General features: G+C 39.3%; 1 protein-coding gene across 2 annotated transcripts in view; it reads left to right on the top strand.

Moving 5' to 3' along the window:
- The first annotated feature begins 1169 nt into the window (after positions 1–1169).
- The window catches only part of LOC148079152 (lysosome membrane protein 2-like), a 34515-nt gene continuing 16420 nt past the window's right edge, over positions 1170–19264 (top strand). For both annotated transcript variants that reach the window (XM_087790616.1, XM_087790617.1), the window contains exons 1-6: positions 1170–1519; positions 11565–11722; positions 12696–12843; positions 12914–13105; positions 14590–14681; positions 15072–15191. In XM_087790616.1, coding sequence (XP_087646742.1) covers positions 1397–1519; positions 11565–11722; positions 12696–12843; positions 12914–13105; positions 14590–14681; positions 15072–15191 — 833 coding nt within the window. In that variant the 5' untranslated portion in view covers positions 1170–1396. The remainder of the gene's footprint in view (positions 1520–11564; positions 11723–12695; positions 12844–12913; positions 13106–14589; positions 14682–15071; positions 15192–19264) is intronic.

Raw genomic sequence — 19264 nt, forward strand, 5'->3', positions numbered from 1 at the left:
TGTGTTGAGGAAGCTTCATGAAACAGTGTCATTATCTTCAGAGTCCACTAGATGGTAGTGATGTGTTGATGAAGCTTCATGAAACAGTGTCATTATCTTCAGAGTCCGCTAGATGGTGGTGATGTGTTGATGAAGCTTCATGAAACAGTGTCATTATCTTCAGAGTCCACTAGATGGTAGTGATGTGTTGATGAAGCTTCATGAAACAGTGTCATTATCTTCAGAGTCCACTAGATGGTAGTGATGTGTTGATGAAGCTTCATGAAACAGTGTCATTATCTTCAGAGTCCACAAGATGGTAGTGATGTGTTGATGAAGCTTCATGAAACAGTGTCATTATCTTCAGAGTCCACTAGATGGTAGTGATGTGTTGATGAAGCTTCATGAAACAGCCATCAGTTTAAAAATAATTAAGGAAAGACTCAGAAATCCTTTTGTAAAGCTTATAATACCTGAATGTATTGACAAATTTACAAACTGTATACAAAAAGCCCCACAATTTCCTGAATACAAACTTAAAAACTCTTAAATTTAAATGACAGACTCTTGGAACAAATTCACAATTTTAAGAATTTTCGGAGTTTATTATTTAGTTTCAGGAAATTGCAACAAAAAAAATTCAGAGTTTGTTGATTTGTTTGAGAAAATTGTGATTTTGTTTTAAGGTTTGTAAATGAGTTTCAGGTAATTGCAATTTAAAAAATAAGTTTGTAAATTGGTTTCAGTAAATTGTATTTTTTTTTCCACAGAGTTTGTTCATTTGATTTTCCCTTCTGGGCCACCGTAGTTTACACTTTTTTTGCAACTTTCTTTTCTCTCATAAATCAATGAAAAATAAATGCCTTCTCAATGATATGGATCAGTGATTATTTGAAAGGAAGGTGAATTTATGATCTGTAAAAAAAAAAAAGAAATCTCTGCACATAAACCGTTGAAGACAAACATAAACCTGGTCAAATCGTTGCCAGCGTTCGTGTCATAAACTCCTGTGAAATATCGAACAGGAAGCGTCGCGCTTGTAAATAAAGAAGTTTGAAATAAAAGCGTCCTTGAAGCTGCTGACGTCACACACACCCCGAGGTCACACCAACCGATCCGACCAATCACAGCCACGCTCCTGCGGCGGGGGGGGCGGAGCTAACCCAGACAAATACTCGCTGAACTTTTACTACTAGAACTGAACGAGACGTCACCTCTGAGGACCACCTTGTCATCCTGGTATCATCTGAGAAGACACTCGGTGACCACCAGAGAAGAAACCAACTTTTGAATCAGTTCTTCTTCTGAGGAGGAGAAACAAGACGCGCCTCTCACTTCATGCAGCGGCTGCAAAAGTTTCCGAACTCAGAGTAAAACTTCCAAGTATTTGCATCGAGTGTTGGAAACACCTGCAGACATGACACGGAGGTCCTGCGCGATCTATGCGGTGGGAACCGTGTGCGCGTCCCTGCTGGTCCTGGGGGTCACTTTGTACGCGGCTCAGGTCTTCCGCGCGCTCATGCACAACCGCCTCAAGAAGGTAAGAACTTTTTTTTTTTTAAACTTTGAAAAAAAAACTCAACTCAACTTTTGACAACACTAACAAAAATGTGATTCAATTTATTTCTAAATGTCAGTCGTTTGTGCTGCTGAGAGTTTGAACTTCAACAATGAATGAATTGTGTGTTTGTTTTTTTTTCTCTCCCTGCTTTAGTTATTGACAAACATTCTAGTGTGTGTTGTTTATAATCTCACTCTGTTTGGCCTCAGAACTCACTCAAAGGATTCCAAGAGTCATGACGTCACAGCACGTTATTAGTAAGATGAGAAGAAGAAACCGTTATAAACCGTTATGAACCGTTATAAACCGTTATGAACCGTTATAAACCGTTATGAACCGTTATAAACCGTTATGAACCGTTATGAACCGCTATATAGCCTTAAAAACTCTTATAAACCGTTATAAACCGCTATAAACCCTTAAAAACTCTTATAAACCGTTATAAACCGTAATAAACTTTTATAACTGTTATAAACTGTTATAAACCGTTATAAACGGTTATAAACTGTTACAAACCGTTATAAACTGTAATAAACCGTTAAAACCGTTAATCGTTATAAACCGTATAAACCGTTACAAACTGTTATAATCCGCTATAAACTGTTAAAACTGTTAAAACTGTTAAAACTGTTAAAACTGTTATAAACTGTTATAAACCGTATGAACTGTTACAAACTGTTATAATCCGGTATGAACCGTTAAAACTGTTAAAACTGTTATAAACGGTTATAAACCGTATAAATTGATACAAACTGTTATAATCCGCTATAAACCATTAAAACTGTTAAAACTGTTAAAACTGTTATAAACCGTATAAACCGTTACAAACTATTATAATCCGCTATAAACCATTAAAAACTGTTATAAACTGTTATAAACTGTTAAAACCGTTAATCGTTATAAACCGTTACAAACTTTTATAAGCTGTTATAAACTGTTAAAAAACGTTATAAACGGTTATGAATGATCTTTATACAAATTATAAATAATAAAATTATGTTCACCAATAATGAGTCATATTACAAAATAATCCATTTTCTTTTTTTAGTTTAGATTTGAAGTTTTGCTCTTGTTAACTTTTGGAATAAAATTTAAAAAAGTACTTTTTTTGGTCAAAGTAAACAATTTCGATCTTCAAACTTTTACTAAAAAAAGCGACATGGCAGGGTGTGGACTTGGATTAGATCCTCCTTAAATTTGCTTTTGAAAAATAAATATTGGCTGATTAATATTGATAAAGAGAAAATGAAGGAATACATTAAAAATATTTCCTAATTATTCGATTTAAATGTATATTATGTATTATTATTCATTTCCTACTTTAATACAATCAATATTTTTATCAGCCAATGTTGCCTTTTCAATTGAAGATGGAACTGATCCAAACACATCGCAGGTTAAGTTTAGCCTCGAGGTCTCGAGTTATACACATACAGCCCAAAAGAAGCAGGCTCGGGGGCCATTAGTGGCCCTTGTTTTCACTTAATGCGGCCCAAAGACTCTTTTATACCCTGAAGTATCTGTACCTCCTACTCAGTGTCATCCTCACATTAGGAAAAAAGACATTTTCAAAGTCAAAAGTCTAAGATAAAATCGTAGAATCGTCTACTTTTAGACAGAAAAGTAAAAGTAAAAGTACGACGACTGAATAAAATGCTAAAATAAAATACATTTCAAAGTAAAACATAACAGAACGAACATCTCAACATGCGAACTTCACTTTTCTGGCAAAGACAAATTAAGATTTTTTTCCTTCACTTGCATGTGACGCCCACTTATTACATGGTTATTACTCATATTTCCCTTTTAAATTATATATATTTAGGCCAACAAGCAGCCACGCCCTTCTGGTTTATACTGACTCCAGCATTGACCAGATATTTAAAAGTGAAGTACGACTAAACTCAGCTGTACAACAACATAAAGTATAGCGCGGAATAAAAACACTAACAAAGACGTAATGATCTATAATCCGAGTATCACTGCATTACAATAGTTTGTTAAATGATGTTCATGGTCGGTTTAGAAAGTGATCTCAGATACACGTATTATATTGAACTTGAATCATGAGAAAGGTTCATAAGAGTATTTGACACTTATACTTCATGCAAGGTCGTCTAATGAGTTCATGGAAGACTTTTTAAACTAACTCGGTCGTCCAGAAGGTACTCGGATTAAAGCTGCAGGAAGGGAGTCAGGTAATATAAAAGAGATGATACATTATTTCGGCACAAATCAAAAGAGATCGGGTTAAGTTCCATCCTGTTAATGGGAATCACCAAAAACATGAAAATTTGGTGAAAAGTCTAGTTGTATTCCTCAGAGCAGTGTCGAACTCAATCAAACAAGGGGCCAAAATATTTTAGCATCTTTGGTCATGGGCCGAGAAAATATTCATTTACAGCATTTCACCTATTTTCCATTAAAATTATTTTCCTATGACCTTATTTTTACTGTTATTTGAGCCTCTGTTCAATAGTTATTTGTCTTATCTTAAACACAGGCGTCTGAGAAAACATACACTATTCTCCGTTCAGCCTCTGAACTTAAGTACATGATCATAAGTCCTAAGACTAAGACAAGATTTATCTGATACATGTGGAAATCTATTGGGTTTTGCAAATACAGCTAATGCTAAGAAAGCTACCAAACACTTCTACTGAGTTACTTAGATTGAGATGTAAAATTGTAGAATTCCTGTTGGCGAAAGAAAATCCTTAAATGGAGCTTTTGCACGAGATCCCAGTGGACTTTGGAGAAAATTACGTGATTCGGTTCCAACTATTTGTTAACAGGCCAAATGGAAAAAAAAAGTAGTGATAATAGTCCCACAGGAGAAAACCAAAAATAGGACTCGGTTCATACCTTTCAGCCAATCAGGCTGTTAGATTTAGACCAAGATTTTTATGTTGAATTCAAAAAGCTACAATCAAAAATATAGATTTTAGAACATTTATTTCTGAATGAATGGGATTAAAATAAAAACTATCTTTAATTTTCAAAAAATTTGACTTTTTATCCAATTATAAAATCATAATAGTTATGCATTTCTATATAGGTTTTTGTGTGGGTTTACACTCCGGTTTCCTCCCACAGTCCAAAAACATACAGAGGTTGATTGAGAACTGTGGGAAATTGTCCTTTGAGTGTGTGTGTGTGAATGGTTGTCTGTCTTTGTGTGCCCTGCGACAGACTTTTTCCTGTCCAGGGTGTCCCGTGCCTCTCACCCGATGAAACTGGGATAGACTCCAGTCTCCCCGCGAAGGGATAAAGCGGTAGAAAATGAATGAATTAAATTGTTGAAAAAAAGAAATCATGCCTTAATATAATGCTTTATTTTTTATCATAATTAATTAATTATTTTTTTATAATTAAAAAAAAGTTCAACTGTCTTGTTTGCTGTAACATGAAACCATCAAATATTCCGATGACACTGATGTACTTTGATAAATACTCTTAAGGTTTCCTTCGATGGTGTTAGAGATGGTCTTCTGTGACGTGACGCCTTCTTCATGTTCACATAAGCTTTGAAGTGATTCAGAAGTGAAAGTTCAAGATACCAAATGAAAGAGGAAGCAAGACTATAGTCGTCAACTGTCTACCGCGAGAGGAAGTTCAGCCAGCACTGCACTTTTCCCATCCCCCACCACTAGACCACTTGTACCTCATCTATCTCCTGGGCCCCCCATTCTGAGAGGTCAAGTCATCCTTCGGGCGTGGAGGGGAGGGTTCATTAGTTACACATCTCCAGATGGGACCTTGAAGATAACAACCCCTCTCAGTAACGCTGACCTGAACTGCTCCTGTAATGCTTTGCCGCCCAGTCACTCACTCTTACTTCACTTTTATCAAAGCAACAGAGACGTACATTCGATCCAATCCTGGTAAATCACTTAATACAGCAGTGTATAGAAAGGCATCATGGGAATTGTTCAACTAAATAATCTGTAACAAGTATATATGTGTAGTATTGTCCAGTACTTGACTCTGGTGTTGTGATAGTGTATTAACAAGTATATATGTGTAGTATTGTCCAGTACTTGACTCTGGTGTTGTGATTGTGTAGTAACAAGTTTATATGTGTAGTATTGTCCAGTACTTGACTCTGGTGTTGTGATAGTGTATTAATAAGTATATATGTGTAGTATTGTCCAGTACTTGACTCTGGTGTTGTGATAGTGTAGTAACAAGTATATATGTGTAGTATTGTCCAGTACTTGACTCTGGTGTTGTGATTGTGTATTAACAACTATATATGTGTAGTATTGAAACCCAATATTTGTCGTTGTATTTCTACTTTATGAATCTAGATTTGAAGTTCAAGTTCTCGTCTTTGTAAGGACTTTCTGAAACTTACAAAACCTACTTCCCATTTTTTGTAATCCTAAATAAGTTTTAAAAAAAAGTGCAAGATAAAAAAAACAATGTTTTTATTATTCCCTTTGTTTTTCTCCATTGTGTTAAAATATTTCTGTGAAATAGGACGTTGTCAACTTGCCCGAACAGCGTTATATTGCAATGGAAACTAATAATCAAAATGATGTTTGTTTAGAACATTAATTAACACAATAACAATTTTCATTCAAGAATTCTGATGGAAGTGGCAGCAGAAGTACTGTAGACAGCGTAGACCTCCCCCAAGCAGCTCATTTAGAACCACATTTTAATGTTATTGACCTATATTTTTACTTAAATATTTTTCAGCACTTCAAAATGCAATTGATAGCAATGATCTCAATGGGACGATGGGAGGCAGTAGAGCTATCTTACACACTTGCACAACACACTGCGCACAAGAGCAAGAACAGCAGCTTATAAACACACAACCAAAATATAATAATATACGATGTACTTTAACGATGATTTTACGATGTAAAAATATTGTTAAAGTATGTTAAATGTATGTTTTTTATTTCAACAATACTTCTGGTTGCATCGCAGTAGAAAAACGCAAATTCCCGGGAGGCTCCGATGTTTCAAACTGACGACCTGGGAGTTGAACCACATTTTTTTGCTATTGCTCGCTGCCATTACTTGTTTTTTTTTGGTCTTCTTTATCTAATTAATACACAATTTTCTCTCGCAGTTATCTGCGTTTTCATTCCTGCAAGCTCCGTGACTCATGGTGTTTCTTGACCGCACGAGCTGAACTTATCAGCAGACATGTGGTGTCCAGGGGTGATTAGGTTTGTTTTCCTTTCACCTTCTCCCCATAAATGTGTTGATCCAGTGACCCGCTGGAAATTTTAACTATAACGACACCAGTAATGATCCGAGGGTGAAAGTCGTGCTGCTGTTGTTCTGGTTATGGATGTGAAACGAGAGCGTTCAATGTTCCATTGCAGCTGAAGGAAAGTTCAGAAAATAATCCCTCGTATTCGTCCAGGTGGTGATGTTGTTTGACCCAATATATCGACTTTAGTTTCATTGATAGCAACTTGGGATCATCAGTAAAGATTCAAGGAAATCTGTGCGATCCATAAACATGTGCATGATGTTCAATTTTCCATGTTTTTATTGAAACCCAATTCATACAAAAAACACAGCACAATATGTATTTCAGTCAGTTCACAATCTAGGAAGCAGTGATTCATTTACAAATGTGCAATCTGCCTGTTCGTCTGTCCGCCTGTCTGTCCGCCTGTCTGTCCGCCTGTCTGTCCATCCGTCCGTCCGTCCGTCCGTCCGTCCGTCCGTCCGTCCGTCCGCCAGTCCTACCATCTGTCCGCCTCTACCTGTCTGTCTGTCTGCCTGTCTGTCTGTCTGCCTGTCTGTCTGTCTGCCTATCTGTCCGTCCGTCCGTCCGTCCGTCCGTCCGTCATTCCATCCGTCCGTCTGTCCATCCGCTTGTCCGACCGTCCGTCAGTCCTACCGTCTGTCTGTCCGTCCATCACTACGTCCGTCAGTCCTACTGTCTGTCTGCCTGTCTGTCTGCCCGTCTGCCTGTCTTTCCGTCTGCCTGCCTGCCTGTCTGTCTGTCTGCCTATCTGTCCGTCCGTCCGTCCGTCCGTCATTCCATCCGTCCGTCTGTCCATCCGCTTGTCCGACCGTCCGTCAGTCCTACCGTCTGTCTGTCCGTCCATCACTACGTCCGTCAGTCCTACCGTCTGTCTGTCTGTCTGTGTGTACGCCTTTCCACCTGTCTGCCTGTCTGTCAGGCTGTCTGTTTGTCTGTCTTTCTGCCTGTCTGTCTGTATGCCTTTCCACTTGTCCGTCCCTCCTATCGTCCGTCTGCCCATCCGTCTGTCTGTCCTAAACACTAAATGGTTTTCTGTGTGGTCACACAAAACAATCACGTACAAATATGTGAAACCTTGTTGTGTAAGTGGATTTTCTAGAAAGATGTTCTCAATGAACGCTAGTAAAAAACTTCTACACGTCTCTAACTAATAACAGTTTATACAACACATCGTCTGTTGACCGGCAGAACATCGAGAGACCACTGATGGTTCTATAAACACCGAGTCGGTGTCTGCAGGATCAGGTTACCTCCTCACCCCAGTTGCACCAGACTGATGGATTTCCTTCCATGGATACCCGAGCAGCGGTGGACCTTTGTGCTCAGAACCCTTTTCACACCGCTTGGTTTATGGGGAAACTGGCTGCTGAACGTTGGCAGAGCCTCTGGCTGCGAGTGAAAGTAGGAGGCTCCGTTTGTAACCACCCACAGAAGCGAGACGGGTGGCAGATGAAGTGTTGTGGTCGAGGAAACTGATCAAGATTGAGTTTGTTTAGTTCTTTAAGGATTAAAACTCAACGTTTACAGATGAACCTGGAACATTGGTTTCAGATAAGGGGCAGTAAAGGTCGGTCGTGACTATTTCAAATTTTCACCAGAAAGGGTTAGGATTTGAACATTTCCTAACCCAAAAGGTACATCATATTTTAATAATATTATTATTATTATTATTATTGTTATTACAAATAGCTGGCTAGCTAGCCCAGAGAGGAAACATCTACGCTTCATGCTCGGTCTGATCTTTCGCGTGAATACTCTTTAAACAGCTGCCTGAATATTCTATTACACTTTTGATCCCTTTTTGTGCGTGTATTTGGATGCAAAATGGATTCAATGTGGCCTCAACATTTAGGTTTCCGAGTGGCTATTTCCGCGCAATTTAGAATTTTTGTGCTAACTTCGCTTCATCGTAGCGGCGGCCTCGGACAACCAAAGGACTGGAAACTTTGCTTCGACAAAGTTCAGACGTCAAACTGTGACCTCCTAAAATTTAGGCGGCCTCAGTCTGCCTGTTTGACCACACGACTTTTCGTAAATCACGGTATTATCCTCAGTAGCGACCTCCACCGACCTCGGGGGGGTCACTTTTTTGCTGTCCGTCCAACCTAGTTCGGGGTCGAGGAACACGACTAACTATGACCCGAGGCTCTGTCACGACTGTTTTCCACCTCAAATCGCAATTTAAAAACTTTGGGCGGCGCCGCAAACCCACCTACCCAGTGACCCTTCCCCCTGCCCAACTGAGATTTTCACTTACTTCGCCAAATAGTGATAATATTTCTACACAGAAAATACTTTCCTTTCATTTTTTAAAGGTTGGGCTCCCATAACAAAGATAACAGTATTTTCATGCAGAATCTAGGAAATCAGATCACGAGCTACTTTTATGCCCCGAGTAGCTAATCATCAATTTCAACCACACCCATAATGACAGACTAAATTGCAGCTATTTTGACTCCTACGTCTTTATCCCCTTCTTATTTCCATACGTCACATGAAGAAAAACAGTGATTGGAACATGTTTTCATGATTATAAAGTCACATCCTGCCACCATGCTCCTGTAGAAGTCGACTGGACACATTTGTCCTGCATTTATCTCTGACTTTAGACCAGGTCGTGCTAATACAGATGCACTTAGAGTTCAGTGTATAATTGAAAGATTTCTAATAGTTTTTTTTTAACTGAATCATCCATCAGAGTAAGACTTGTGTAGAGATGCTACGTTCAATGTCCACTTCAGGCACTAAGGAACATTTTAGACCAGAAATCGTGAGCTTTCAAATCAATGAAAGATATTATCAGGACACAGGAAAATTAAAAATATATATATTTGTTAGAGGTGTGTATTGTATTGGCAAGATACGTACGTATCACGATACAGGGTCAAAAATACAATATATCATGATACTGTAGTAACAAGGATATATGTGTAGTATTGTTGGGTACTTGACTCTAGTGTTGTGATAGTGTAGTAACAAGTATATATGTGTAGTATTGTTGAGTACTTGACTCTGGTGTTGTGATAGTGTAGTAACAAGTATATATGTGCAGTATTGTCGAGTACTTGACTCTAGTGTTGTGATACTGTAGTAACAAGGATATATGTGTAGTATTAGGTCTTTCCTCCCTGCTGCCATCAGACTCCACAACAAGAACACACCAAGATAACTATTTAACTGCACCTCTTGTTATTTATGTAAATATGATTGTGTATATATTATATAGCGCAGATTTATCTTTTATTCTATTTAGATTTTCTTTCTCGTTTTTATTTCTGGGTGTTTTTATTTCTCTTGCTGCTGTTAAACCGAATTTCCACTCGCGGGACTAATAAAGGTTTTCTGATTCTGATTCTGATTCTGATTATCCAGTTCTTGACTCTGGTGCTGTGATACTGTAGTAACAAGTATATATGTGCAGTATTGTCGAGTACTTGACTCTGGTGTTGTGATACTGTAGTAACAAGGATATATGTGTAGTATTATCCAGTTCTTGACTCTGGTGTTGTGATACTGTAGTAACAAGTATATATGTGCAGTATTGTCGAGTACTTGACTCTGGTGTTGTGATACTGTAGTAACAAGGATATATGTGTAGTATTGTCCAGTACTTGACTCTTGTGTTGTGATAGTGCAGTAACAAGTATATATGTGTAGTATTGTCCAGTACTTGACTCTGGTGTTGTGATAGTGCAGTAACAAGTATATATGTGTAGTATTGTCCAGTACTTGACTCTTGTGTTGTGATAGTGCAGTAACAAGTATATATGTGTAGTATTGTCCAGTACTTGACTCTTGTGTTGTGATAGTGTAGTAACAAGTATATATGTGTAGTATTGTCCAGTACTTGACTCTTGTGTTGTGATAGTTCAGTAACAAGGTAGAATAATGTAAAAATAATTTTAATCTAATTTAGTTGACCCTCTTATAAGGTTGGCCACGAACGAAGGTCTCTCTTTGCGTCCATTCTCTTGAAAATCTCAGCCCACAAAAGTTGTTGTTTTGAGGAAAGCTCCTCGCTGTGCCCCGTGTTTTTAAAGTTAAAGTATACTTTTTCCCTGCCCGGATATCAAAGTGCGCTGTATTTGTGTATCATCCTGCGACATGTGTTTTCAGAGAGGGAGTGGTAGAGATTAGAGGCCTTTGTTTCAGTATTTGTAGGTATTTCATGTAGCATGATGGGAGGGGGGTCGGGGGGTAATGCACAGACTCTTCCTTCCTCGATCGGGGGGCGACGGCTTCATTGTCCTCAGTCCGTGGGTAAAAACGTTTGTCTTTGAACGAGTGGAAGAGACGCCTCGAGAGGAGGGAGGCTTGAAAAAAAACGGCGTTCGACAAATTGTGCCTAATTTGTGCTGAGGTGGTACTTTTTCACCGAGGTCTGACACAACTGGGTCAAACTTTGTTTTCCATGTCACGTGCTGTTTGAATGAAATACTAACCCTGCGTCTCCCTTCTTCACTTCCTTTGTTTTGTAATTCCTCGGGAGACCCCTGCGGCGAGATCTGCTGCAGGGACGTCTGTGGTTAGAATGTTCCGTCCGGAGGAATGTTTTCAGCATCACATGATGAGGTAGCGCCGCTCCAGCCCGTCGTCAATAGCAACCGTTGACAAAAGAACCATGGAAGGGTCTCCCTAATACCATTCATGCTCCTGTCTGGAGGCCCCCCAAAGATGCTTTTGTTCCCCCGGCTTGTTTTGATCCGAGGATTGTGTGTATATATATTTTTGAGGGTCTTTCACTCGTGAAACGTCGTCATCAACAAGTTTTTTTTGTCCCAACAGGAGATTGTTTTGGTGGAAGGCAGCCGGGTGTTCGAGTCATGGAAGAAGCCCCCCCCTCCCGTCTTCATGGAGTTCTTCTTCTTCAACATAACTAATGTGGCTCAAGTAATTGCTGGGGAGAAGCCGGAGGTCAAGCAGGTCGGACCGTATACCTACAGGTCGGTGTCGGGAGCAACAAACACATGCATCCATCCATCCATCCATCCATCCATCCATCCATCCATCCATCCATCCATCCATCCATCCATCCATCCATCCATCCATCCATCCATCCATCCATCCATCCATCCATCCATCCATCCATCCATCCATCCATCCATCCATCCATCCATCCATCCATCCATCCATCCATCCATCCATCCATCCATCCATCCATCCATCCATCCATCCATCCATCCATCCATCCATCCATCCATCTATCTGTTCATCCATCCATCCATCCATCCATCCATCCATCCATCCATCCATCCATCCATCCATCCATCCATCCATCCATCCATCCATCCATCCATCCATCCATCCATCCATCCATCCATCCATCCATCCATCCATCCATCCATCCATCCATCCATCTATCCATCTATCCATCCATCCATCCATCCATCCATCCATCCATCCATCCATCCATCCATCCATCCATCCATCTATCTGTTCATCCATCCATCCATCCATCCATCCATCCATCCATCCATCCATCCATCCATCCATCCATCCATCCATCCATCCATCCATCCATCCATCCATCCATCCATCCATCCATCTATCTATGAAATATTCAAACGGCACTTAAATACTTATATAATGATAATTACACCAGACATTACTGAAGTACTACGAATAGAAAAATATTGAATTAAAGAAATATATTTCCTAATTATTGGAATAAGAATATCAAATGTTTTATTTTAAATAAAATTCAAACTTGAAATGAATTAATGAAACTATTCAAATGTAATAATTAAATACTTCAAAAATATATTTTTTGGAATAAGTTTCAACATTTGTTAAATGTTCAACCGTTCAATGTTTGAATTGCACTGAATTGCTTCTACACAAGTTTCTCTTGTCTCTGTTTGTGAATACAAACGTTTCAAAATAGTATTAATACTGTGACTTGTGCACGAACGACAGGGAGTACAGGTACAAGGACAACGTCAGCATGGTGGACGACGGTCAGAAAGTCTCTGCCTACACCATGAAAAGATTTGTCTTCCTGCGGGAAAAGTCTGTCGGGGACCCGTTCGTGGACAACATCAACACCGTCAACATTCCCGCTTGGGTGAGTCGGAAGGTCTTCCTTCGGAAAGACGACGCCGTAGCTCAAGGTTTTCCCTCCGTCTCGTGTCAAGGCCGTGATGATGAAAGTGAAGAAGAGCTTCTTCAAGGCCACCGGGCTGTCGTTTGTCATGAGCTCCGTCGGGTCTGAAGTGTTCACGACCGTCACCGTCAACGACCTGTTGTGGGGATATGAAGACCCGCTGCTGGCTAAAGTTGCGTTGACCACAGAAGGCGTGGAGACTGTCTTCGGACTGATGCACAAGGTTCGTCCAAACTTCTGCATGAATAAGGATGTATTGTCTTGAGTTCTGTAGTATTTCTCCCCAAGCCTCTGTAGTATTGCTCCTCGAGGCTCTCTTGTAATACTCTACAAGGCAACATAGTATTACTCCATGAGGCTCTGTAATATTAGTCTGTGAGGCTTTGTAATATTCGTAGTATAACTCCACCATGTTCTGTAGTATTACTCCGCGAGGCTTTGTAGTATTACTCCGCTAGGCTCCGTAGTATTACTCTGCAAGGCTCCCAAAATATTACTCCGCGAGGCTTCGTGGTATTACTCCGCTAGGCCCTGTAGTATTACTCTGCAAGGCTCCCAAAATATTACTCCGCGAGGCTCTGTAGTATTACTCTGTTAGGCTCTGTAGTATTACTCTGCAAGGCTCCCAAAATATTACTCCGCGAGGCTTTGTGGTATTACTCCGCTAGGCTCTGTAGTATTACTCTGCAAGGCTCCCAAAATATTACTCCGCGAGGCTCTGTAGTATTACTCTGTGAGGCTCTGTAGTATTACTCCGTGAGGCTCTGAAGTATTACTCCGCGAGGTTTTTTTCTCATTTTTCAAGGAATCTGTATCTTTACCATTTTATGAGTACAATCTTTCACTAGTCGCTAATTTAACCGACTGTAATGTGTGAAGTACATTTTTGACTATGAACTTTGAGTTTTTACTGTGTCAAAATCTTGAATTTGAATTTTAAAAACCATCAAATTTCAACCCCTGGTCTTTACTCGCCATCAATTGTTTTCAATGTTGACATACATTTTTAATGTCGAATATGATATTCAGTGAATAAAAATTCAATTTAAATGTATAAACATATAAAAAAGATTGTCAGCCATTTTTTTAAAAAAAAATGAAAGGATTCCTTGTTTCCAATGCAGTTTTTTTTACACCAACATTCTCACATGAGAGTTATTTCATATTGAATATTTTACACGTTTTATTCTCTGAGTTTAAATAAAAATAGGGGTAGGAGTAGAGTTTGAGTTAGGGTTAGGGTTAGGGTTAGGGTTAGTGTTAGGGTTAGGGTTAGGGTTAGGGTTAGGGTTAGGGTTAGGGTTAGGGTTAGGGTTAGGATTAGGGTTAGGGTTAGGGTCAGGGTTAGGGTTAGGGTTAGTGTTAGGGTTAGGGTTAGGGTTAGGGTTAGGGTTAGGGTCAGGCTTAGGGTTAGGGTTAGGGTTAGGGTTAGTGTTAGTGTTAGGGTTAGGGTTAGGGTTAGGGTTAGGGTCAGGTTTAGGGTTAGGGTTAGGGTCAGGGTCAGGGTTAGGGTTAAGGTTAGGCCAATCCACCACAGATGGTTCCGTCCCGAACGTAACAAACTAGCATTCATTTAAAAAAAGAATTACCTTCTTACGAAATGTAACTCTGAGGTTATTTCATTCATTGATACGTAATGTTTTAGAAGTTTTCCAATCTTAGCCTCCGCTAATGAATACTTCTGTACTAATGACCAATAACTTTCAGAAAAACGACAGTCACAGCGGGGAGTTTGTCTACCACACGGGGGTGCAGAACTACTTGGACTACGGCCGTGTAGCAACATGGAAGGGTGACAGGTGAGGCCACTCGCTTCCACACATGGTTTATATTTTCCAACCGAGCCTGAAGCAACATCTGCTTCTAAACCGCTTCCCTTTTTCTCAATAGCAGGAAAGTCCTGACGTTCTAGTCTGTGGCGAGGAGGTCATTGAAGGACATCCTGGTGGCGAGAATGCCTCACTGACCTCTCTTATCCACGTTTCCTTTAACCAGGCTTTCACTCTTGGGAACTCTTAGATAAACATGGGTTTTCTTCAAAACAAACAATTTCCCTTATCAGGATGGATTTGATCTCAGTGTTGACACACGTGGCTTGTACTTTAAATCTAAGACAGATAACCAACTCGACCTGAAATAAACATGTTTGGGTTTTTTTTTTTCAAATTTTGTTTGAAAATGTTTTGCAGCCGACTCACCTTCTGGAACTCAAACCACAGCAACACCATCACGGGGTCGGATGGAAGTGCTTTCCATCCCTTGTTGGAGAAGAACGAGCGTCTCTACATCTTCACTCCAGACCTCTGCAGGTAAACCTTTGACAGTACTTTGTACTGGTGAGTTTGAAGAGATTACTCTGGATATTTTTTCGCACTACAAGGAGAAATGAAAATACAAAATCTTCTCAAAAGACTTATAGTCGTGTACAATTCATGTACCTTAATTCTGGTTGTACTTACTGACCTCAGTATTATGCTGGAACATCTGTCAAAAGGTTCTAGTACAACTTTGTTGAACTAGGAAGCCACATCACAAGGATTATTACGCTGCCTAGCTCCATGGTATTACTCCGCAACGCTCCGTAGTATAACTGTATGAGGCAACTTAGTATTGCTTCAGGAGGCTGTGTATTATTCCCTGCAAAGCTCTGTTGCAATAATCCATGTGAGCTCTGTAGTATTTCTCCCCAAGCCTCTGTAGTATTACTCCTCGAGGCTCTCTAGTAATATACCACAAGGCAACGTAGTGTTACTCTGCGAGGCTCTGTAATATTACTTTACCAAGGTCTGTAGCATTACTCCACCATGTTCTGTAGTATTACTCCACGAGGCTCTGTACTATTACTGCACCAGGCTCCGTAGTATTACTCTGCGAGGCTCTGTAGTATAACTCCGCGAGGCTCTGTAGTATTACTCCATGAGGCTCTGTAATATTACTCTGTGAGGCTTCGTAGTATAACTCCACAAGGCTCCCAAAATATTACTCTGCGAGGCTCCGTAGTATTACTCCGCGAGACTCTGTAGTAATACTCCGCGAGGCTCTGTAGTATTACTCCGTGATGCTCTGTAGTATTACTCTGTGAGGCTTCGTAGTATAACTCCACAAGGCTCCGTAGTATTACTCTGTGAGGCTCTGTAATATTAATCTACCACGTTTTGTAGTATTACTCCACCATATTCTGTAGTATTACTCCGCAAGTTTTTTTAGTATTACTCCTCGAGGCTCTGAAGTATTACTCCGCGAGGCTCTGAAGTATTACTCCGCGAGGTTTTGAAGAATTACTCCACGAGGCTCTATAGTATTATTTATTATTATTATTATTAGCAGTGAGTACCTAATATCTCTTAGTGGTATATGACAAATTCAGTTCTATTATTATTATTATTATTATTTGTCTCATCAAACTCAAACCAAAACTATACGTGTCAGTATTTTTAATTCTAGTGAAAACAGAGAATCTGCGACATTCCTGTCGAGAACTCGTGCCTGGAGAAGTTTAATGGAGGCGCGGTTCGTCTCCGCGGAAACAAATGTCTTTTTTCACCAGGGACTGGAAAATAAAACAAGTATTTTTAAAGAAAGACTTGAGGGAAAACTTTGAGAAGAAGTTAAAGTATATTTTAAGCAGCCGATCATGGGAGTGAATTACACTTTTAACATGGACTCGACTGTTATTAGGTCGACCGGAAGAAACGCTGGAGATAAAACCACATAATGACTCCAAAGTGAACTGTATGTGTGAGAGTTTGTTCCCAAGAGATCGACTGTGAGCTTTGATGTGGGAACCAAAGAGGAAAGAAATGAAGGGATTGAACATAAAGATGTATATATTTCTATGTATATATTTCTATGTATATATTTATATGTATAGATTCATTCATCTGCAGGTCATCAAGACCTCCCTGGCACAGAACATCCTTCGTTTTTTTCTTTCTTCCCTCGTTTGGCCCACATTTGCTCTGATAATCTGTTCTTGACCCGAACTGGAATTTTTTACACTCCCTTTTCTGTGAACTAGTTTTCCTCCCTCGACTGTTTCGACACACGAGCTCTGAGCGTTTGATGTTTTCTATCAGCTGTGGCTTGTTTTTGCTCGACTTCCACGAATCTTTACTCTCTGACGAGAAAATGATACTTTTAATTGAACCAGTTCATTCTCTTAGTCAAGAACTAAAACGAGACAAAGTAAATGTACAATAATTCACCAGGACTGAAAATAAATGTGTTCGTGGTATCCCTTGTGTTGTCTCTGGGTCAAGGTGACCCTGAAAAACAATTGTGTTTGTGCTATCCCTATCTCAGGGTCAAGGTGACCCGAAGGCCTGAAAATAAATTTGTTTGTAAGTAAGTAAGTAAGTAATTTTTATTTGTATAGCGCTTTTCCAGACCAAGGTGGTATCCCTTGTGTTGTCTCTGGGTCAAAGTGACCCTGAAAAACAAACTTATTTCTGGTATCCCTTGTGCTGCTCAGGGTCAAGGTGACCCTGAAAAACAAACGTATTTGTGGTATCCCTTGTGTTGTCTCTGGGTCAAAGTGACCCTGAAAAACAAACGTGTTTGTGGTATCCCTTGTGTTGTCTCAGGGTCAAGGTGACCCGAAGGCCCAAAAACAAATGGGTTTGTGGTATCCCTTTTGTTGTCTCTGGGACAAGGTGAACCGAAACGCCTAAAAACAAATGGGTTTGTGGTATCCCTTGTGTTGTCTCTGGGACAAGGTGACCCGAAACGCCTGAAAACAAATGGGTTTGTGGTATCCCTTGTGTTGTCTCTTGGACAAGATGACCCGAAACGCCTGGAAAAAATGGGTTTGTGGTATCCCTTGTGTTGTCTCTTGGACAAGATGACCCGAAACGCCTGGAAAAAATGCGTTTGTGGTATCCCTTGTGTTGTCTCTTGGACAAGATGACCCGAAACGCCTGGAAAAAATGCGTTTGTGGTATCCCTTGTGTTGTCTCTTGGACAAGATGACCCGAAACGCCTGGAAAAAAATGGGTTTGTGGTATCCCTTGTGTTGTCTCTTGGACAAGATGACCCGAAACGCCTGGAAAAAATGCGTTTGTGGTATCCCTTGTGTTGTCTCCGGGACAAGGTGACCAGAAACGCCTGAAAACAAATGCGTTTGTGGTATCCCTTCTGTTGTCTCTGGGTCAAGGTGAACGACCTCCAACACAGTGCATGTATTAATGGTAGCCAGATAATTTTACGTATCACAGCTCAACCATATGTTTACAAAAACACTTTTTCTCCGGGACTTGACGTTGGACGACGATTGTTGTTTTGAATTCAGGGAAGGATCCCAGCCTTGTTCCTGTTCTTCGCACGGCCTGGAGAGGAAGCGTTCCATGAGCTCATCATGTATGTGCTCACCTCTCTAGTAATAGTATGAGGAACACAATGAATAACACGGGAAAATAAACCTCTCAATCACATGTGTCGCGGGTCGCTACATGTCAGCACGACGTTTTGAAGAACATCTTCCCCACTTTTGTTAGGGAGAACAAAGTTGAGTCGAAGATTGTATTTGCTAGTATGAAGGTGATGCCTTCAAGTACCAGGGGAAGAAAAAAAAAGTGTGGTTCGTGACGCAAACACTCGCTGAAACTCCATATGTATGGAATAAATCAGTGCCATTACAAGGTCAAATTCCTCAAATTTTGAATGAATCTTTTCACGCATAGATTTTGATATTCTCATTCCAATAATTTAAAGATACATCTTCTAAATTGAATACGTTTTAATTTGTAGCTTTTTTAATACAATATAAAAATGTTTTTTTATTGTGTCACCAATCAGAGGGATGACGGTAAAATGATATAATTTAGTAGTAAAATGATATAATTTAGCAGTAAAATGATGTAATTTAGTAGTAAAATGATATAATTTAGTAGGAAAATTATATAATTTAGCAGTAAAATGATGTAATTTAGTAGTAAAATGATATAATTTAGTAGTAAAATGATATAATTTAGCGGTAAAATTATATAATTTAGAAGTAAAATGATAGAATTTAGTAGTAAAATTATGTAATTTTGTAGTAAAATATTGTAATTTAGTAGTTAAATTATATAATTTAGTAGTAATATGATGTAATTTAATAGTAAAATATTGTAATTAGGTAGTTAAATGATCTAATTTAAGTAAATTACATCATTTAACAAAATTTACAAATTCTACAAATTCTAAATGAATTTTTTCACACATAGATTTTGATATTCTAATACCAATAATTTAAAAATAAATCGTCTAAATTGGATATGTTTTAATTTGTATCTTTTTTAATTCAATATCAAAATGTTGGTATAATAGTGTCACATGATTGGCTGAAAGTTTGATCAAGATCGTCTGGTGACTCCATTTTACCTACATTTATATATTTTAAAGT

The sequence above is a fragment of the Callionymus lyra genome, chromosome 5, assembly GCF_982586985.1.
Source record: "Callionymus lyra chromosome 5, fCalLyr1.hap1.1, whole genome shotgun sequence".
In the NCBI taxonomy this organism is placed as follows: Eukaryota; Metazoa; Chordata; class Actinopteri; order Syngnathiformes; family Callionymidae; genus Callionymus; species Callionymus lyra.